This window comes from Equus caballus, chromosome 1 (genome assembly GCF_041296265.1).
Source record: "Equus caballus isolate H_3958 breed thoroughbred chromosome 1, TB-T2T, whole genome shotgun sequence".
NCBI classification, from domain to species: Eukaryota; Metazoa; Chordata; class Mammalia; order Perissodactyla; family Equidae; genus Equus; species Equus caballus.
The window spans coordinates 187542186-187561876 of NC_091684.1; the positions used below are offsets into that span (position 1 = coordinate 187542186).

General features: G+C 37.1%; 1 protein-coding gene across 27 annotated transcripts in view; it reads left to right on the top strand.

Annotated features, from left to right (window-relative positions):
- MIPOL1 (mirror-image polydactyly 1) overlaps positions 1-19691 on the top strand; it is a 302394-nt gene that overhangs the window by 252463 nt on the left and 30240 nt on the right. For 14 of the 27 annotated variants that reach the window (XM_070274371.1, XM_070274209.1, XM_023624223.2 and 11 more), the window contains 2 exons: positions 8084-8314; positions 19006-19127. The exons of 3 other annotated variants lie outside the window; for them this stretch is intronic. In XM_070274371.1, the coding sequence (XP_070130472.1) occupies positions 8084-8314; positions 19006-19078 (304 nt within the window). In that variant the 3' untranslated portion in view covers positions 19079-19127. The remainder of the gene's footprint in view (positions 1-8083; positions 8315-19005; positions 19128-19691) is intronic. 10 more of the 27 variants (XM_023624241.2, XM_070274338.1, XM_023624245.2 and 7 more) reach the window with 1 other exon arrangement.

Sequence of the window (19691 nt, forward strand, 5' to 3'; positions counted from 1 at the left end):
AGAAGGTTACCAGGGGCGTTAGGTTATGATAAAAGAGTCAATCCACCAAGAAGACATACCAATCTTAAATGTATTTGCACCAAACAACAAAACTGAAAATATATGAAGCGAAAACTGATAGAATTGAAAAGAGAAATAGACAAATCCACAATTATAAATTGGAGATTTCAGCACCTTTCTCTCACTTGACAGAAGAAAATGCAAGGATACAGAAGAATTCAACATGACCATCAACCAGCCAGATCTAATCAGTATTTTTAGACATTCCATACAACAACAGCATATTCTTTTTAAACGCCTGCATAACATATACCAACACAGATCATATTCTGAGTCATAAAACAGACCTCAGTTAATTTAAAATAATTGAAATCATGCAGATTATGTTCTCTGACCACAATAGAATCAGAACAGAAATCAGTAACAGGAAAATTAAAGGCAAATCTCCAAACACTTGGAAACTAAACAACACATTTCTAAATAATCCACGAGTCAGAGAAGAACTCTCAAGGGAAAGTTTTAAAAAATACATGGAAGTGAATGAAAATAAAAATACAACATACCAAAATTTGTGAAACATGGCTAAAGCCGTGCTGAGGGGGAAATTTATAGCACCAAATGTGTACAGTAGGAAAATTAGAAATATATCAAATCAACAAGCTAAGCTCCTACCTCAAGAATCTAGAAGGAGAACAGAAAAATAAATGCAAAGCAAACATAAGGAAGAAAAAATAAAGATAAGAACAGAAAGAAGCACCTAAGGGCAGAGAGAAGACACATTACCAATATCAGGAAGGAAACAGAGGATGTAGCCTTTGCAGACATAAAAAGGATAAGGGATTATTATGAACAACTCTACACACATAGAAAAGGCAACACAGAAGTTATGGACCATTTCCTCAGAAAAACCTAATTATTGGTACATGCAACAACCTGGATGGATCCCCAGAGAATTATGCTGAGTGAAAAAAGACAATCCCAAAAGTAACCTTTTCATTTATATAACATTTGACATTATAGAAATGGGAAACAAATTATTGATTGTTAGGGTTTAATGGGGGGATGGGATGGTAGGGAACCGTGAGGAATCCTTGTGGGGATGTAACTGTTTTGTATCTTGACTATATCAATGTCAATATCTTGTTGGTGCTATTTACCATCATTTTACAAAACCTTACCATTGGGGCAAAGTGGGTAAAGACACCAGTGATCAAAGGACACCAGTGTATTGCTTGTTGCAACTGCATATGAATCTACAATAATCTCAAAGCAAAAAGTTTATTTTAAGAATATTCAAAAAATGTAATGAAGTGGAATGTGGGTGAGGGAAAGCGGTGGAGCATATGGGGCTGCACATTAAGATAAGGAGATGCCGCAACTAGAAAGACCCACAACTAAAATATGCAACTATCTACTTGGGGGATTTGGAGAGAAAAAGCAGAGGAAAAAAAAGAAGATTGGCAACGGTTGTTAGCTCAGGTGCCAATCTTTAAAAGAAAAAAGATAAGGAGAAAAGAAAGGGAATAAAATTGATATGATTCTTTTATAAAGCTAGAGCCCACTTGTTCAAATGGAGCATTGAAACAACAGTGTTTAATAAATACATTTTTTGTGCCTCCTATAGAGACGGCACCATGTTAGGCCCTAGGAGGAAACAAAGAAGAATAGACATGGTCCCCTCTTTCAAGAGTATTAGACTCCAGTAGGGATGATAAAACAAGTACACAATAGCTATAAAGGGTAGTAGAAAGGGATGGATATCATCTAAGGGATATGCAGAGGGAGTGGGAGCTGAGAGGAAGGAGGATCTCCTTGGGCAGGGTACGGAGTGTGACCTCATGTTGTGGCAACTCATCTGGATCTTGAAGGGCAGTGATAGGGCCCGTGGAGGGACAGGGAAAGAGCGTTCCAAGGGGAGGCGACAGTGGGAGCAGTAATCTGAAGTGAAAAGCGTGAGGGCATTTTCAAAGAACAGCTTGTATTTCCATTTGCCTAGCATAAAAGATTTTGGTAGAGTAGGTAGGAAGAAGTCTGAAAAGAAAAGAACAGACTTTTGGAGCACCTTGAGTGTCAGAACTTGGGACATCATCCTAGAATTCTGTATCCAGTGAAATCATCCTCCAAAAGTGAAGGAGAAATAAAGACTTTCTCACACAAACAGAATCTGAGGGTGTTTGTTACCAGTCCACCTGCCTTGCAGGAAATGTTAAAAAGAAGTTCTTTAGAGAAAAGGGAAATCATGTCGGTCAGAAACTCAGATGGAATTAATTGATGCAGTAAATCAGGAAGTAAAAACAAACCTTTGCTCTCAGAAAATATATACTTATGACAAGTAGCACATGCTTCTGCCTTTTATTCTTACTTTGTCTTTATTTATTTTAATTCAGTAAAACAAGCCAAACCTGCCTCTTTTTTTTTTTTCCAGAATGATTTGAGAATGTTATCAGTAAGTGATAAAGATTAGGAAAACTAGTTTACTTCTCCCAATTCATGAAAAACCTGTAGAAACAGGCAATTGTTTTTCATCAAAGTATTTATAAAATGTCTGAGTATTGTGGGGCCGGCCCAGTGGTGCAGCAGTTAAGTGCACACGTTCCCACTTCTCGGCAGCCCCTGGTTCACCAGTTTGGATCCCGGGTGCGGACATGGCACCGCTTGGCGCGCCATGCTGTGGTAGGCGTCCCACATATAAATTAGAGGAAGATGGGCACAGATGTTAGCTCAGGGCCAGGCTTCCTGAGAAAAAAGAGGAGGACTGGCAGTAGTTAGCTCAGGGCTAATATAATCTTCCTCAAAAAAAAGTATCGCCTAAGATTTTAGACAAAGTTAATTAGAAATAAATTCTTTTAAAAATTATGCATGTATGAAGGCCTCTTCTTTGCCAGGTATTGCGCAAGATATTTTCATGTAGATAGATCACCTCATTTTGTTCTCATATGAACTCCATGAAATTTTTCTCAATGTTGTAGAGTTGAGAAAATTAATATTCAAAGGGGTATTTTTCCCAGGGTCATACAGAGTGAATGACAGGACTGAATTTGAATCTGCTTCTTCAAAGTCCAAACTGACATTTATTTTCATCTGTACCAGGTTTGGCATTCTTGACATGTTCGACTGGATAATTCTTTGTTGTGGGATTCTGTCCCCTGCAATGTGGGATGTTTAACAGCATCTCTGGCTTCTGCCCACTAAATGCCACTGGCATGCCCCCTCCACTTGTGACAACCAAAATTGTCTCCAGACTGAAAATATCTCCTGAGGGACAAAATTACTCATAGTTAAGAACCATTGGTCTATACTGTGGTAACTCACCTGTAAATTTTTAATGGAAAATATTTATCCAATTAAAATAAACAGTGTATATAGAACACACGAGTGATTGAGCAGTTGCTGAAAATAAATGAAGTGTAAGCGGAAGAGTAAGTACTTATTGTGGGATGGTGAGCAATGTGATCTCCTGGAAGGACTTAAGTAATATACCCGATTGTGGAGGCAAGAGGAGAAGCCAAGAAAAGTAGCATCAAAACTTGATATTAGTGGAAAAGTACCAAGTGCAAGAGTACGCTGCATCCGCGTGTGACGTTACAACTGAGAGAGAGTTCAACAAGCAGGTAAGCAGACAAGTGAGGAGAACAGAAATATCTCCCAGCAAAGCATAAAAGTGAGTCATAAACCCGATAGTTCCAAGATATTTTAAACTGAGGCTGTAGAGAGAGTCAGGGACCAGGAAACTAATCAGACCCACAGACATGAGGGAATAGACCGGGAGACACTGAAACTGAGAAACCACTAGAGAAGGGAAACCTGCTGCATGCTACCTGCTGGTATAACGCCCATCGAAGGGCATTTTCTACCTTGGCTCTTTGCTGTTGGACTCAATGTGGGGAGCAGCATAGGAGATAATGTGCAGTCTCATTTGATATGGATTACAATTATAATAATATGAAAGATTATTAAGTAAAAGTATTTTTAAATGATACTTTTTATACTAAATTAGAAAAATTTAATTCATTAAGAATTATGTAATTTCCAAACTGGAAGAGTGAATTGAAGCTTTGCTTGCGATGTCACCTCATTAACCCTGTGATAAACAGGAATAGTTACCACCCTGTGTCACTGGCTTGTGGGGCACACTATTGGGTACATGCTTTGGGACTTCTGAGAGTGATTTAATGGCTCTTCTGCTGTTGTTTTTATCGTTTATTCTTACTATAACTCAAAATATTTTCCCATAGAGTGTCATTTAAGCACCAATAAATTGTGATGCTGCTGGAAAATGCTTTGAATATCAGTAAGTTTGAAAAGAGGTTGAAGGTGCTATGACTCTGTGAAGAGAGCTAAACCACGTGGCCCCGTGGTCAGGTTAGGGAAGAGCATTCTGAGGGAGAACGCTGCTAAAACCGAACGTGCTTCAATGCTTACAGATTCCTAAATGCTGGGATTACGGCCCTCTGCTTCACCTTCTTCCTGTAAGACAATCTCCTTAGAATTACAAAGATTTTGATTTATTGATCTTCTTAAGGAATGCATTCTTCCCACTGAAGAAAATTGCGCTATGTAAATGGAGTATTAATATGTTGGAATTGGGAAGGAAATCACAAGATGAAACTGAAAAAAACCTATAAATTATTCTAAGTTCTGAGAAGGAAAAGAGTAGCATCATGAGACAGAACAACAAAATTTCAATTGCAGAGTCATAAAAGGTTTGTCTGAGAAAGCAGCCTTTGTGCTGAGGCCCAGTGGGCGAGTAGGACTTTGTCAGACAGAGGAAGGAGGGCATTCCGAGCAAAAGCCTCAGCAGGAAGAAGCTGGATGTACTTGAGAAACCCAGTGTCTGGCTGAAAGATGAGGAAGTAGAGAGACCAGCTGATGCAAGCTTTGTACCATGGCAAGTAGGGGGAGTGGACCAGCCGAGGGAGAAAGACTGGGAGGGTTCAGATTCTGGCTGTGCTAGGTGTTGAGATTAATTGATTTACTTTTCTTTGTTGCAATTTCTTCATCAGTAAAAATGTAATATTGATAGGACTTCTCTCATAAGTTGTTGTGAGGTTTGGTGAGTTAAAATATGTAGTTTGTCGGGTCCAGCCCAGTGGCATAGTGGTTAAGTTTGCATGCTCCACTTCAGTGGCCGCCGGTTTGTGGGTTCAGATCCTGGGCTTGGACCTACACACTGCTAATCAAGCCATGCTGGGACAGCGTCCCACATATAAAATAGAGGAAGACTGGCACAGATGTTAGCTTAGCAACAATCTTCCTCAAGCAAAAAGAGGAAGATTGGCAACAGATGTCAGCTTCCTCACCAAAAAAATCTCCCTCACCAAAAGAAAAAATGTGTGTAATTTGTTGTTATTTTTAGAGATTTATTCTGAATACAATGAGATTCTACTACAAGATTTTAAGTGACATTATCTAATTTGTCTTTTTAAAAGATCACTCCAGCTATTGCTTCTGTTTGAGAAACATTTGATGGGAATTTAAAGGTTTCCAAGACATTAGGAATGATAGTAAAGGGTCCCAGTCACATGTCCATCTGAGAGAAAAATCAAAGTCAGGTATAAATTTGACCAAACAAAGATTAAATGATAGAAGATTAGGAAGTGATGAACGATTTGGGAATTAAATTGGGATACCATGATCTTAATAAGGATGAGATTTTAAAAATTAAATCATTGATTCTTAGTGTTTAGTTGGTTAGTGTATAATGAATAGTGTTTTAGACATCATAGACAAACTGAGTTTTAAATGAGACCATACACACAAGATTAAAATATAAAGGAATGGGGTAGGCAAGATTTTTTAAATAGGACACAAGAAGCACTGTCGTTAAAAAAAATGATAAATTGGATGTCATTAAAATTAAGAACTTACATTCATCAAAAGAACATTGAGAGAGTGAAATATCACTGCTCCCCTGTTAGAGTGGTTCAAGGTAAAGGGCTGGCAGCCCCACTCTAGAGGAGCGTGCGGAACAACCGGGATCTCGTATGTTGCTTGCGGAGTGGAAATTGCTGTGACCACTTGAGGAAACCATTTGCAGCATCTACTAACTCTGAACATACATACACCCTATGGAGCAATTCTGCTCCCGGAATGAGTACTTATGTCAGTTATATCTCAATAAAGCTGGAAAAAACAAAAACAAACAAAAAGAGAAACGAGCATTTAGGTCCATCAAAGACACGTGGGAATATTCACCACCCCACCAGGGGAATGCTTAAGTAACTTGTGGCATATTTATGTAGCGGAATACTTCAGAGCGATAAAAAACAGTGAACCACATGCAGCAACCAGGTGAATCTCATAAACCTTATGATAAGCGAAATAAGCCAGAAAAACATGTCAAAATCAGGCCATAGTGACTGCCTTGGGAGAGGGGAGCAACTGGGGGGAGGGGCGAGTCTTCTGGGTTTGTTTTGTATTTTGTGCTTTACGTTTTGTCAAGCTGGATATTTTAGATTTGTGCACTTTATGTAATTTAAAATGTAACAATTAAAAGGCAAGTAACAATGTTTAAAATGTAAAGAACATAGACAGTCTTAAGTTTTTAAAGGTTTTGTGTTTGTTTTTGATTTTTTTTTTTCTTGGATCTTTCAAGCAGACAGACAAGGTGGACTGAGGGAAACTGGACCTGGGACCAGGAGGGATGCAGAAAGGGTGAGAGGCCACAGAAAGAGTAGGAAGAGGGACAGAGACAGGAGTCTCTAGGCGTGTGGATTGGTGGAAAGAACCGAGAAGAAATGAGCTAAGGGTTAGATAAATAACAAGGGGAAAACCATGAAGAAAGACCCTTTTTGGCTCTCTACAGGGTGGCGCTGTACACCACTCTTGTTTCAAATGTAGTAATCGGCTGACCGCAGTGTAGCAGCCGTCTGTCTTCTCGGGGGCTGATATGGATCCTGCAATGACTTCTGCTGATGCATATGCTAACTGTCCTTGATTCACGTGCGTGCTGTTTCTGTGTGACACTTCTCCAAAGAGAGCACACTGGAGAGCCTTATGGGTTACTTAAACAAAAAGAAGACAGTTATAATTACTTTAGTCTGAACAGTTTCAAATAAAGTATCAGACTAGATATTCGGCCAGTGCTAAAGTTCACTGACTCGCTTTTTGCAGCTTTAAGAATTATATTACTTTCTTTCACATTATCAATCTGTATTATATAGTTAGGTTGTTTTACCTTGAGTCTCCCATCGACATTTCTTTTGTATGCATATACTGAAATGATTTTATTTAATAAAAAAAGAACATCTCCTGTGTGGATTTTAAATTTCCCTTATTAAATATTTATATTTTCAAAATGTCTTTATTTAATTGAGTGAGGTGCTTGGTGCCATTTCAGAATAACCTCAGGTGGTAGGTGTAATGACATATCAAAGATTTGACCTTTACCATTTTAGGATTCTGTTTGTCTGCATTTTCTTCTGCATTCATTTAGTCTTAATTTATATGCTATTTCTCTGTATGACTTAATGAGTGGAGATATTTGGCATAAGATTCATTAACAAAAAGAAAATATATCTGAATACATATTATTTCTGTGCAGTCTGACTAGTGGTTTGAACTTCATTTATATCTCAACTGTGACAAGTAGAAATGCCATGTGTGTGGTTGATCAGGCTTTGTACAGACCTCATTCCTTCTCATCAAGTGGTCAGCCGAAGACTCTGGATCCACGAAACTGTTGCCCATTCTCTTACTTCTCACTTCTTTGCAGTCAGCTCATTATATTCTTTTATTTACCTAGAGATACTGTATTTTCCAATTTTCTGTTGTTCCTTTTAAAGAGAATTGGATGTGACATTTACACCGCTATAATTAAATTAACATCTTGCAGCATCTTTTTGCATGTTTTGGTAGCATAGATAATCATTTGTCTGGGTAGCTTTGAGCCTAGAAGCAGAGAAAAGGAATAATTATCAAGTATAACGTTGTAATATAAAAATTATTTTAATTTACCCATTTAAGTATGTCTTTATTGCTTTTTAGAAATGGATATTTCCAACTGGAGATTTTTGTGAAATAGCTTATTGGTCACTCCGCCTGCATATTTATGTTTAAATTATTTATTTTTGTATTTTCTCAGTTTGCACAAATCCTTATCCCAAGAAGAAAATCTGAAGGATCAGTTTAAGCATACCCTTAGCACCTACGAAAAAGCTTTAAAAAATAGAGAGAACGTTGTTTCCATCACTCAGCAACAAAATGAGGAACTGGCTGCCCAACTGCAGCGAGCTCTGACGGAGCGAGCAAGCATGGAGTTAGAGCTGCGGCGTGCCACGGAGGCCTCCCGGGCGGCCGGGGACAGGGCTCAGAAGTAAGTAAAGTGATCCGGGGTTATTTCAAAAGCAGGAAACTAGACAAAACAAAACCACTTTCTTTTAGCAACTAGATAATATATTATTTATTATTTATTAATAGTTTAAGACAAAAGTAGATTGAACCAAATGAACTTTTTTAGTTTGCCTCTCATCTCCACATTTGGGATCAAAAAGTCATTAATTGGGAATTATGGTTACTATTTAGGGCAAACCATTTTTATGTACTATCTTCCTCAGTTCAAGGAGGCCATACTATTAAAATCGCTTCATAAGTAATAGGTAAAGTTATTAACAAGGGGAAGAGGCAGTCAAGTTACCAACTTCACTTATTTAGCTTCCTGATAATGCTGCCTGAACTGAGATCATACTTGATCTTACAGTCTGAGACCTCTAGGCACATAGACGCTGGGAGAGTGAAATTGCTATTCATGTGTTGTTCTTCTGAAGTATTCAATGCACATTTTCACAATACATAATTATCTTTGTTTTCAGTGATCTTTGCATTTTTATTAAAATTTAAATAAAGCTGCATAATCAGTCCTTATGATAGCTAGCAAAATGTTAACAAGTAACTCATCAGACAAAGAAGTTACTTGTTAACTTATGGGACTGGAACATTGTAGCAGAATTTCCTACAGTGGCTGTAATGTAATAGAACTTGTTTTAACTGAGCCCTTCTTCATGTATTGTTAATAGCATTACATCACATCATTCACATGCCTAATTGCCTTCAATTTCTAAGACGCACCTTTTTCCTTAATTTTTTTTTCAGTTTCACAGTATGAAGTAGGGCTAACTTGAAGATTTCTTACTTCTCATTCCTTTTTGTGAAAATAAGTCATCTCAACCATTTCCCCAACATCCCTAAAATTATATTTTGATTAATAGGCTGAGGTCAGGTAAATCTGTAATCAAGATCACTTTAAAACGGTTAAGAATTATACATATTAATCTCTACTATCAGTGTACCTTGAAACTTGTGATTTATGGTAAGTATTTTGTTTTTTGTAGGTGTAAAGTTTAGGTTTTTGTTCAGTCAGAAACTGTATCCAGTTATTCGCAATGTACATTAACATTCTAAGAATATCAAGATATATGGGTAAATTTCATTCGTTGTAAATAACAAATCAGTGACTTTTGACAGTCAGGATCTGATTTAGCTCCATTTGCTTCAAGTCTACAAATAATTAAAAATTTCAAAGTTTTCTTTACATGCACTCCTTTAATTTCTATACATGACTAAAATTCCCTAAGCGTAATGTTTCCCAGAGACCAATTAGATTTCCAAGAAAATCTTTGGAAATGTTGTCAACTTTTTATTTGTCGATCTCATCAACTATCATTATCATTTTCTAAAAGAAATAAGTCTGAATACCAAGAAGTAGAAATAATATCCTCTCAGATAATGCTTTAAATTGAATAAGTTTAACCTTTAGAAAAGCTCGCTGTATTGTCCCTATTCTTCACATGAAACCACAGACAACTGAAAACTTTTTAATGGAAAGGCGCCAATCCATGGGAGTGCAACAGTGTGTCATTTGCAAGTTAAATGTTAAATTTTAATTTTAATGTTAAATCTTTTATTCTGATTTCCAGCAATAAGACCCAGGTGAAATATTGTCGGGCTTTCCTCTTCATGTTCAATCCACTATATTTCATTTTTAATTGCCCTCAATTGAGCAGTGTATCTTCATTGCAGTTAACTTGGACATCATCCTATCTTATTGGGTTTCAGAGGATAACCTTCTAAGAAACCAACTTATAAGACTTTGTTAGATGGTATTAGTATTCTCCATATAATCTGAAATTACTTTTATTAGCAATTATTTTTGAAGAGCTTTTGTAAATATGTCAGTATTCTGGGCAATAATTACAGTTTCAACTAAAATGGTACAAACTTCCCCTTTTCCTTTCACAGCCAAATTTATTGAATAACTGATGTATATTCACTGTCTCTAATTTTTCAGTTCCCATTTACTCCTCTGCTACTCAGTACACTATGGCTAGCTCTTCTTAAGATTACCAGCCATTTCCTAAGTATTAACTTCAATGGCCCATTCCTAATTATATTTTTATTATAAAACTAATACATGATCATGGTAAAAAACATAGGCAAACGGGGCTGGCCCCGTGGCCGAGTGGTTGGGTTCGCGCGCTCCGCAGCAGGCGGCCCGGTGTTTCGTTGGTTCGAATCCTGGGCGCGGACATGGCACTGCTCATCGGACCACGCTGAGGCTGCGTCCCGCATGCCACAACTAGATGAACCCACAACGAAGAATGCACAACTATGTACCGGGGGGCTTTGGGGAGAAAAAGGAAAAAAATAAATAAATAAATAAATAAATAAAAATAAAATCTTTAAAAAAAAAAAAAAAAATAGGCAAAGATGCTCATATATCCTCAGCAATATAGCATAGTGATTTACATCTCAGACTCTGTATTCAGAATGCATAAGTAGGTGAACTTGGACATTGTATTTTAAAGTACTGTGCTGTTATGGGCAATAATACTCCTACCTTATAATGTTCTAAGAATTAGGTGAGATGATACAGGTAATGCTTTTAGAACAATGCATGTGGTATAGTCCCTTCTTCTCTTGTCATTTCACTGCCCACTGTGCTGTCTCATCCTTCAGAAGGGCTCTACCTTTTCAAGACTAAATGCCTTTCTAAATGTCGGTCCTCCTGCTTGGAGCCTTTGCCCCCTTCTCCCCTGAGGCGCTTATTCATCCCATGAGGTTCAGTGCAGCGTGGAGGATGGGGCAGGCTTTGTACTCCAGTCCGACAGACCTGTGTTTGAATCCCTGCATTTCCACTTATTACCTATGAGGTGTGGGGCAAATTGCTTAACCCCTGGAAGCAAAAGTTCCTCAGTTAAAAAATTCGGACAGTAATACTGGCTTCACAGGCAGGGTCGATGTAAGGAATAAACTGGGTAGCGTGTAAAATGCCTAGTTCACTGCCAGTCACTTTATTATAAGCATTGAATAGATTATATTATTAGTATCATATTCATCAAACTAGCAAGACTAGGTCAATTGCCCCTTCTCTACAAAGTCTTCTCCAACTTCCTGGAAAGTTAAATCACCCTCTTCTGTGTGTTGTCATAGTGTTAAAATTACTCCCCTGAAAATAAAGCCCTCCCATTCTCCTGTGTTTCCTGTCTCAGTTAATGTCCTCAGCAATCTCAGCACTGTCCTGTTCCCTCACTCTTCCTTACTGGTCACATTCGCTTTACCCCTCGATCCCTCTTTTGTCTGCTGCCGATTCCCTCCACCCCGTCCTCACTTGTTAATCACATTAATTCAGGCCCTCATCATCCCTCCTCTAGACTACTGAAATAACCAGAAAACTGACTTACCTGCCTCTAGGTCTCTCAAGTGTGTCTTCCTCCCTACCGCCAGAGTTAATTTTTCTAAAACATAAATCAGGGCTGGCCCAGTGGCATAGTGATTAAGTTCATGCACTCTGCTTCAGAGGCCTGGGGCTCACTGGTTCAGATCCCAGGCACAGACCTACACACCACTCATCAAGCCATGCTGTGGCAGTGTCCCACATACAAACTAGAGGAAGATTGACACAGACGTTAGCTCAGGGACAGTCATCCTCACGGAAAAAGAGGATTGGCAACAGATGTTAGCTCAGGGCCAATATTCCTCACCAAAAAAAAAACAAACGTAAATCAGGTTATAGTCCTTCCTTATTTAAAATCTGAGGGGCCTTCATCCCCTACAAGTTAAAGTATAAAGAACTTAGCATGACATATGAGATCCATCACTGGCCTTCTCCCATTTTTCTGGTGTCATTTCCTCCCACAATATCTCTGCGCATGCTATTTCTTCTTTTTAGAACATATTCCTCCCTTTTAGTACCTGGCCAAATTTTTATTACTCCTTGAAGTTCAGTCTAAATGTTGATCCTGTGATTTATTTTATTTCATAGCCCTTTATTTTTTCATTCTTTATGGTTTCCATAGTACTTAGTCCATACCTTTATTAGAGGCCTTAATCCTCTAGGTGTTATCATTGTTCTGCAGATCTGTTTCCTGTCTACTCCACTTCCTGCAAAATTCCCCATCACTGAGCTTTCCCAGGCCATGGACAGTGTTCTGTTCATCTCTGTGTCCCCATCTCCTGCCAGTGCTCGCCCAGCCGCCTGCCGTGACGTAGGTGCTCCATCAATGCTTACGAACAAGTGGACTAGGACAATTTAATAGTTTGATAAAATGACAGTTTATAAGCAGATTGGGTCAGGCATACACAGGAAGATTTCAGATGTGCTCTGATCTGCTTTAGGCCCTAGAGAAAAATTTTTATCCCCACCCAGTACCCAGAGCTTACCAGTTTCACAGAAAGGGATGACCTCTCTGGCTGGTCCCGCCCACCTCCCCTCACTGGCACCACCACTCCTTTCTCTCTCCTTAGAGTTCGGATCTCTTACTTCCCAGTGATCAGCTTTAAGCCTTGTTCTAACAACCACCAACTTTAATTACGTTTAATTATATTCAAGTTTAATTATGTTTAAGAGAGCTGAAATCAGTAATGGTGTAGAGCGACCATATACTATTTCTAATAACCGTTGAATTTTAAATTTATATTTTAATTTCTTTCAGAGTCAAAACTAATTTCTTAAATATTTTAATGTATAGGAGTATTCCTGGAAAGGAATGCTGTCCAGAATTATCATCCGTAAGCCTGCCAATATTTATAGGCAGATAATCACTTACAGGGTAAATTGTAATGAGTGCCAGACATCATTGCCCAAAAATAGCTGCTTGGCCCAGGTGTCATAAAGCCTAGAATTTCACCAGTGGAAATCCATTCCCTTGGGTTAAGCATTACTCTCCTTCTGCACTTCTCTTGAAAAATGTGTAGGTTTGTGCAAGAAGAGCATATTGTGACTTAGCTTTTAAATCGCTCTTTTGCTGGTGCACTGGGTTTTAGAGTCATGTGGAGGCAGAAGGAACTAAAGAGCAGGCTGAGAGCACAGGAACTTTGTAAAAAAGTGTCTCTTAATCATTTTGCCAAGGACCGTCCTTAATTCTCATTTATTAAAGATAAAACTGACACACCAATCCATTAAAGGATGTTTTTATCATCATGAGAGATTTAAAATTCTATGGTTCTTTATGCTTTATTTTATTTTTCGTCTGTCTTTCCATCTACAGATATGCTTCTTGTGGCCTAGAACAAAAGTTCTCCTAAGGAGTTTTAAAATATATCTTACTATGCTTAGCATGCCTAAGCAACACATGGTTACTTAAAGTGAAAGTGTCTACAAGCAGGCTGATAAGGTTAGAAGATCTCTCTTTTACAGCGAAGTCACTTATGTCACATCTTCACTGTGGGCCAGATTTACACTGATGTGATCCAAATTCCCTCATAAACTATAACTATATGATGAATAGATGAGACAAAAAGATGCAGGAGAAAATTGTAGACTTTTAAACATATTTTCAACAAAAAAAAAATCAACTATTTAGAGTTTTCTTTTTCTGTGCTTTTCTTAAAAATCAATTACTTAAAATTTGCATGTGTCCTACTAATTTTTAATTGCATAATTAAAATATCAAAGATCAGTGTAAAACATTTCCTTTTGAAATATAGGGCATCCTGAGTCTTTTGAGTGGTATTGACAGAAAAAAAAAATAGAAGAAGAACATGTAAAGCCAGCAAAGCCTTTCCTGCCTCTTGGTCAAATACTGATTTCTATGAAGAAGTTGAGGTTACAAAGAAATTGTGAATTCTCAGCCTGGTTTCCCTGCTGATGAGTAAGAACTGTAGTTCCCTTCGAGGTGTCAGGGGAGTCGCCATAGTGTCACACAAGGGTTCTTAGCGTAAAGCAAACACACTTTGCACAAACTCAGCTGCTTAATCTGTTTGCAGGTTGAATTCTGAAAGAGGGTAGATGACTCTGGGTGCTGGGAAGGGGAACAGAGCATTTCCACAGTTTCTTGACTTAGAAAAAAGAAAAAGCCCGCTTTTCTTATTTAAAAGAAGAAAAAAGCCTGCGATTTTCATCAAAAGACTTCAATAAACTTTTTAGTTTTGTTGTTGGCTCCAGAATCTGATTTTACCCATAATGAAAAATAATTGTGCTAAAATATTCTTACATAGTTTAATATGAAAGGCATTAGTGAATTTCTTATAATTGCACTGTCTTTTCATTAAAATTATTCTGCTTCTTGCCAGCTTTACCTGTGATTTGTCCCTATAAATTCTTGGTTGGGCTGTAAGTTGCAAGGCAATATTAGACATGTGTGAACACTTTGTAAATACTTGTTGATTGAGTCAAAGAAGAAGTTTCATAAATTCCCAACTCAACACAAGGTTTAAATCAATATTTAATATAATGTTGAAAGTTGACTTTGATTTATTAGTATTATTAATAAATGGGAGGATTTAAAACTTTTCTGGAAATTGCTCATCAAAATGTTTCTTTGTGTTTGAGACCTAAAAGCTCTGTGAGATATGTCACACACCTCAGCAAATAATAAGTCAAATAGTTAATTTATTTGTGATAGTTTGTGTACGGTTGAACACCCCACTCAGCTTTGAAAGGCGCCTTCTAAATCTAGATCTAATTAGATATAGCTTTATTGTCACTTGAATATAGATCATGGACTCAGGTTGAGTCAGCAATGATTGTAACATGTACAGCATCAAACGTGCTTAATTTTTATGCTTGAACACATGATGTGCTTTTTAAGAATTTAATATTCTGGATTTGTAAATCATAACGCATGTTTTTAAATACATATTTAACTTATGAAATACAAGTCTTGCACTCTATCAAACAAGTATGTATTTTATAAAGAATTTAAATCCATTATATATTTGTGTGGTACATCACCTTTCTCATCCATTGAGTGCATAAAGTAGGTTTCTTTAGAGGTACTTTTATTAGAGATGTTTGATAGATATATAATTGTATTCATTTCTTTATCAAAACTAAAGAATTTGGGCTTACACCTTGATCTTTAGGGAATGTCTCACTTTGACATGAAAAAGAAACATAGTTTTCATTGTCTAGATCATTCCTTTCTACCGGGGAAAGATTGATATAGGATTATTAAAATTGGAGCCTAGCCCAAAATTTGAGAAATTCCAATGAAGTGGAAAGTGAAGGATCCAGGCTAAAGAAGAAAAGGAATTCTCTAACCCTAAGAATCTGCACTTTCGGGGATAAGTTCCCTTTTAGAGTTAACTTTATGGCGTAGCTCATTAAGAGCGTGAGGGAAGGGACTGAGAAATCGCACTGCAGCACGGCACCTTGCACGTGATCTGCGTCTTCACTTCAGAACTTCTCTCCCAGTAGGTGGCCCAGAGCTGGGCTGCCTACCAGGACAGGTAAAACATGTTCCAGATGAGCACAACGGGGAGAAAGGAGAGAAAAAGAGTAAAATATGACACAGACCCCTACTGTTTCGGTTTAAGACTAAATAAAATGTAGGAATTTTTGTTGTTTTTCTTTAACTCAAGTGTTAGAGTAAGGAGAAGTCAGAGATAGAATTCCTAGTATTTTAGAGAAATTATAGGATCCACTTAACAATAATCATGTACATTTTAACTAGAACTTGAGAGGCTAAAAAAAATTCAACAGGAGTTCTTATACCTCAGCGACATTCAGATGTGATTTTCACACATAAATATGGATGTAAGTTCCTTAGAGTGGCCATACGTCTAGTAAGTTTCTTTTCCTTGGTTCTGTTCTTGGCTCCAGTTGAAAGTGTTCTTACTGTTTAACCCCTTACACGCTACATAGCTCCTGGGTTCCTCCATGAAGATAGGAGAACTCACCCATCTTATCTGAGAATAGTTTAGAATTGATAAAAATGAGACATATAAAGTGATTTGAGCTTCCTTGGCGAGGTAACTTAAGACTAACCACCAGCGTACTTTAGAATACTTTTGTTGTAGTAAAGGGGAAGAGGAAGCTATTGTAGAAATTAGATTTTTGAAGTTTTTGCCATTCCTGCTTGGATGTTGCTCAATCTTATTATACTTGATAACTCACTCAGAACTTCCTCTTTTGCTTTTTCTATGTTTAAACACACAGGAGACTGGATCTAATGTGTCTATCTGTTCACATAGAAAATGTTGACATTTTTATATAAATCAGGGTCTGGTTTTCTTTTTTTTTTTTTAAGATTGGCACCTGGGCTAACAACTGTTGCCAATCTTTTTTTTTTTTCCCCTGCTTTGTCTCCCCAAACCCACCCTGTACACAGTTGTATATCTTAGTTGCAGGTCCTTTTAGTTGTAGGATGTGGGACGCTGCCTCAACGTGGCCTGACGATCAGTGCCGTGTCCGCACCCAGGATCCGAAACCTGGGCCGCCGCAGCAGAGCTCGCGAACTTAACCGCTTGGCCACGGAGCCGGCCCCTGGTTTTCTTTTAATAGAGCCTCAGTTTACTCATCTAAAATCTGATGTACAATTCCTTACTAATTATAGGTTTTATTCCCAAAATATAATTAGAAAAAAACTAAATTGAATCCAAGAGCAAATAGAAATACAAATTTCACTTGGATTCTAAGATGCCCTGTTTGATTATTTCTCCCCACAAACTCAGGGATTTGCCCACGTGAACATTTGGCCCTTGATAAATATAGAATGAAAGAATCTTTGCCTATTTCAGTGTAACTTTGTTTGATGGTGAAATCGTAAACATTGTCCAGACATAAACTTCATTCTTGATCATTTACTTTTAAAGAGAAAAGATGATTCTATAACAATGTAGGATATAGTAGCAGCTGAAGTGCATCCTCTGTCTTCCTTTTATTGTTATATACTCTTGAGCAACTCAACAGAAAGGTTTTTTCTTCAGTTCTTAACCTATATATAAAGAAAAAAATAGTTAACACTACTGTGGATTACTTCATTAGGTGTTATCTGTAGAAAGATTAACTAAACGTGAAAAATCAGACTCCAAAAACTGCATAGTAAACAGTATTTTGGAACTTATTAACTTACTAACTTTAATTTTTTAATTGCATTGGCAATTATGCCATTCAAACTAATAGTTGTTGGAACATCATCACCACCTGACTTTTTCCTTTGCCGCGTACAACAGTATCCTCAGGGCGTGTTGCTCCTCTTTATGTTGCCATTTGCCATTTGGCAAGCTACATAATGGTAAAAATAATATGTAAACATTTAAAATCTTGAAACATTTTCCTTAAATTAAACTAATCTGCCTTCTGAGCTATGTGTATTTCACATCATCCTTCCAAGAAGTTCTCTACTGCTGACCGGAGGGCCTAATCCTTCCCAGAATGATGGGAGAGTAGCCCAGTTCAAGAACAAGAATGAATCCCTGTATAATCGCACCACAATGTGAGGTGACCCTCTGACAGAGGACTGACCAGATACACATATGGGTTTTAGGAAGACTTTCTGATGCTCTTTTTTAACACAGCTGTGAGAAGAATGTGGCTAAGACCCCATAGTCATTCTTGAGTAGAGCTGGCAAAGGAAACCATGAGGAGCAGAGAATTTAACACATGGGCGTAAGAGAGTACGGCTTCATTGATGCGATCTGAGGGGAATGCCTAATGACTGGAAGAATCAAACTTGGCAATGAAAACACAAAGCTCTTTTCATCAATTCAAACGCAGACGCTAAAGCTGCAGATGGCCACCTCCGGCCTCGTCTGTTCAGTGTGAGGTTTATAAAATGGCACTTTGGTGAATACTAATAGATCAAAACAAAGATTTAATAACATAAAGATGTGGTGTTCATTTTTAAATGAGTATACAGGTCACTGTCTCAGAAAAGGATAAAAAGAGTACCTTTTATATGTGGGTCTAAAGTCTTTTTGTTATTTTTCAACTTCAAAAATAAATGACATCTTTAACGTACAGATTGATTTATGGAAAACAGTTTACATTATGAAAAAGAGACCAAAATCAGGGTTTATATATGCTCTCATTGATTTCATTGCTTCTGTTGGAGGACTCTTAATTTATAATGTTTGTTAATGTCATTCTTTAATATTTTCTTGAAGCTCACTTGATAGGATAAATATATGTTGTGATTCTCAAGGATGAATCAATCTAATTAAAAATTTAGGCCAAAATATTTTACACTTGGAATAGAACTTTTTTTCTTACCTTTCCAGAGAATGCAAAGATACGTTTTTTAGTACAAAGGAAGCCCTTGAACTTCAGTGCAGTCTTGAAATTATATTTTTGCTACTTTGCATTTGATTTTCTGAGATTTTAGAAATTCATAATAATTGTTCATATATTAAAAGGTAATTCACTGTATGTAACTTGTTACTTAGGTTTACATAACTAAATATTACTTTAAGTTAAAATATGATATCTCTTACTTTAAGTTAAAATATGATATCTCTTTCCAGAATAAATTTTATTGTTAGATTTGGTTAGCACTTTATAGTATGTAAAATTCTTGAGCTAACACCAAACAAATTAACCTCTGTTATCCAAAATAAGCTTAACATATGAACTCAAAATGGCTTGTTACCAGCTTTCATGTTTCTACTATTTGTGAAGTAAATATCATAAGTGTCTATTCCTAATACTTTTCTCTAGTAAGAGACACTAACATATAATAAATTAAAATACTACAATTGAAAGATAAAGGGGAGGCAACTTCGTATCTAGTAGAAATATCAGTGAACTAACTGGCTATGTACAAATCATCAAATTGTGTTTCTTCTCAGTTTCCTCATCTGGAAGATGGAGCTGGTATACTTGCCCTGTCTACTTCAAAACATGGCTGTGAGGATCAAATAAGATGCATGTGCATAAAAGCACTTAGAAAAGTATGATGTACTCTATAAATGTAAGCCATTGACTGAAGAATGTCTTCTACTTATAATATACATTTTAAATAAAAAGTTATAACCACCTTTTTTGAACCAGAGATAGTAAGTGAGAAAAATAGTATTTTAGCTCAGAGACAGAAGGTAAATGCCATGTAAGCTTGAGAAGGAGATTCTTCACATAGACCGTGGAAACTGGAAGTGAAGAGGACTCTTTACACTCTCAGTACGCTAGTGGTGAGAATGCAAAATGGTAAAAAGCCCTGTGGAGGAGAATTTGATGATATCTGACAAAATTACGTGTGTATTAACTCTGACTAAGGAAAATCACTTCTAGGAATCCGTCCTGAATCTATACGTCTGTGAATATTAAACAACACAAGAATTACAGTAGTATTTTTAACAGCAAACGGAAATGACCCAAGTAGGAGAATAGTTGAATAAACTATAGTACATTGACACAGTGGAATACGATGCAACTATTAAAAGACAAAGAGTAAGGAAGATGGCTATAAACTGACAGTGGATGATTTCAGGACATATTGCTAACAAAAAATCAAGTACTAATAATATGCTACCTTTTA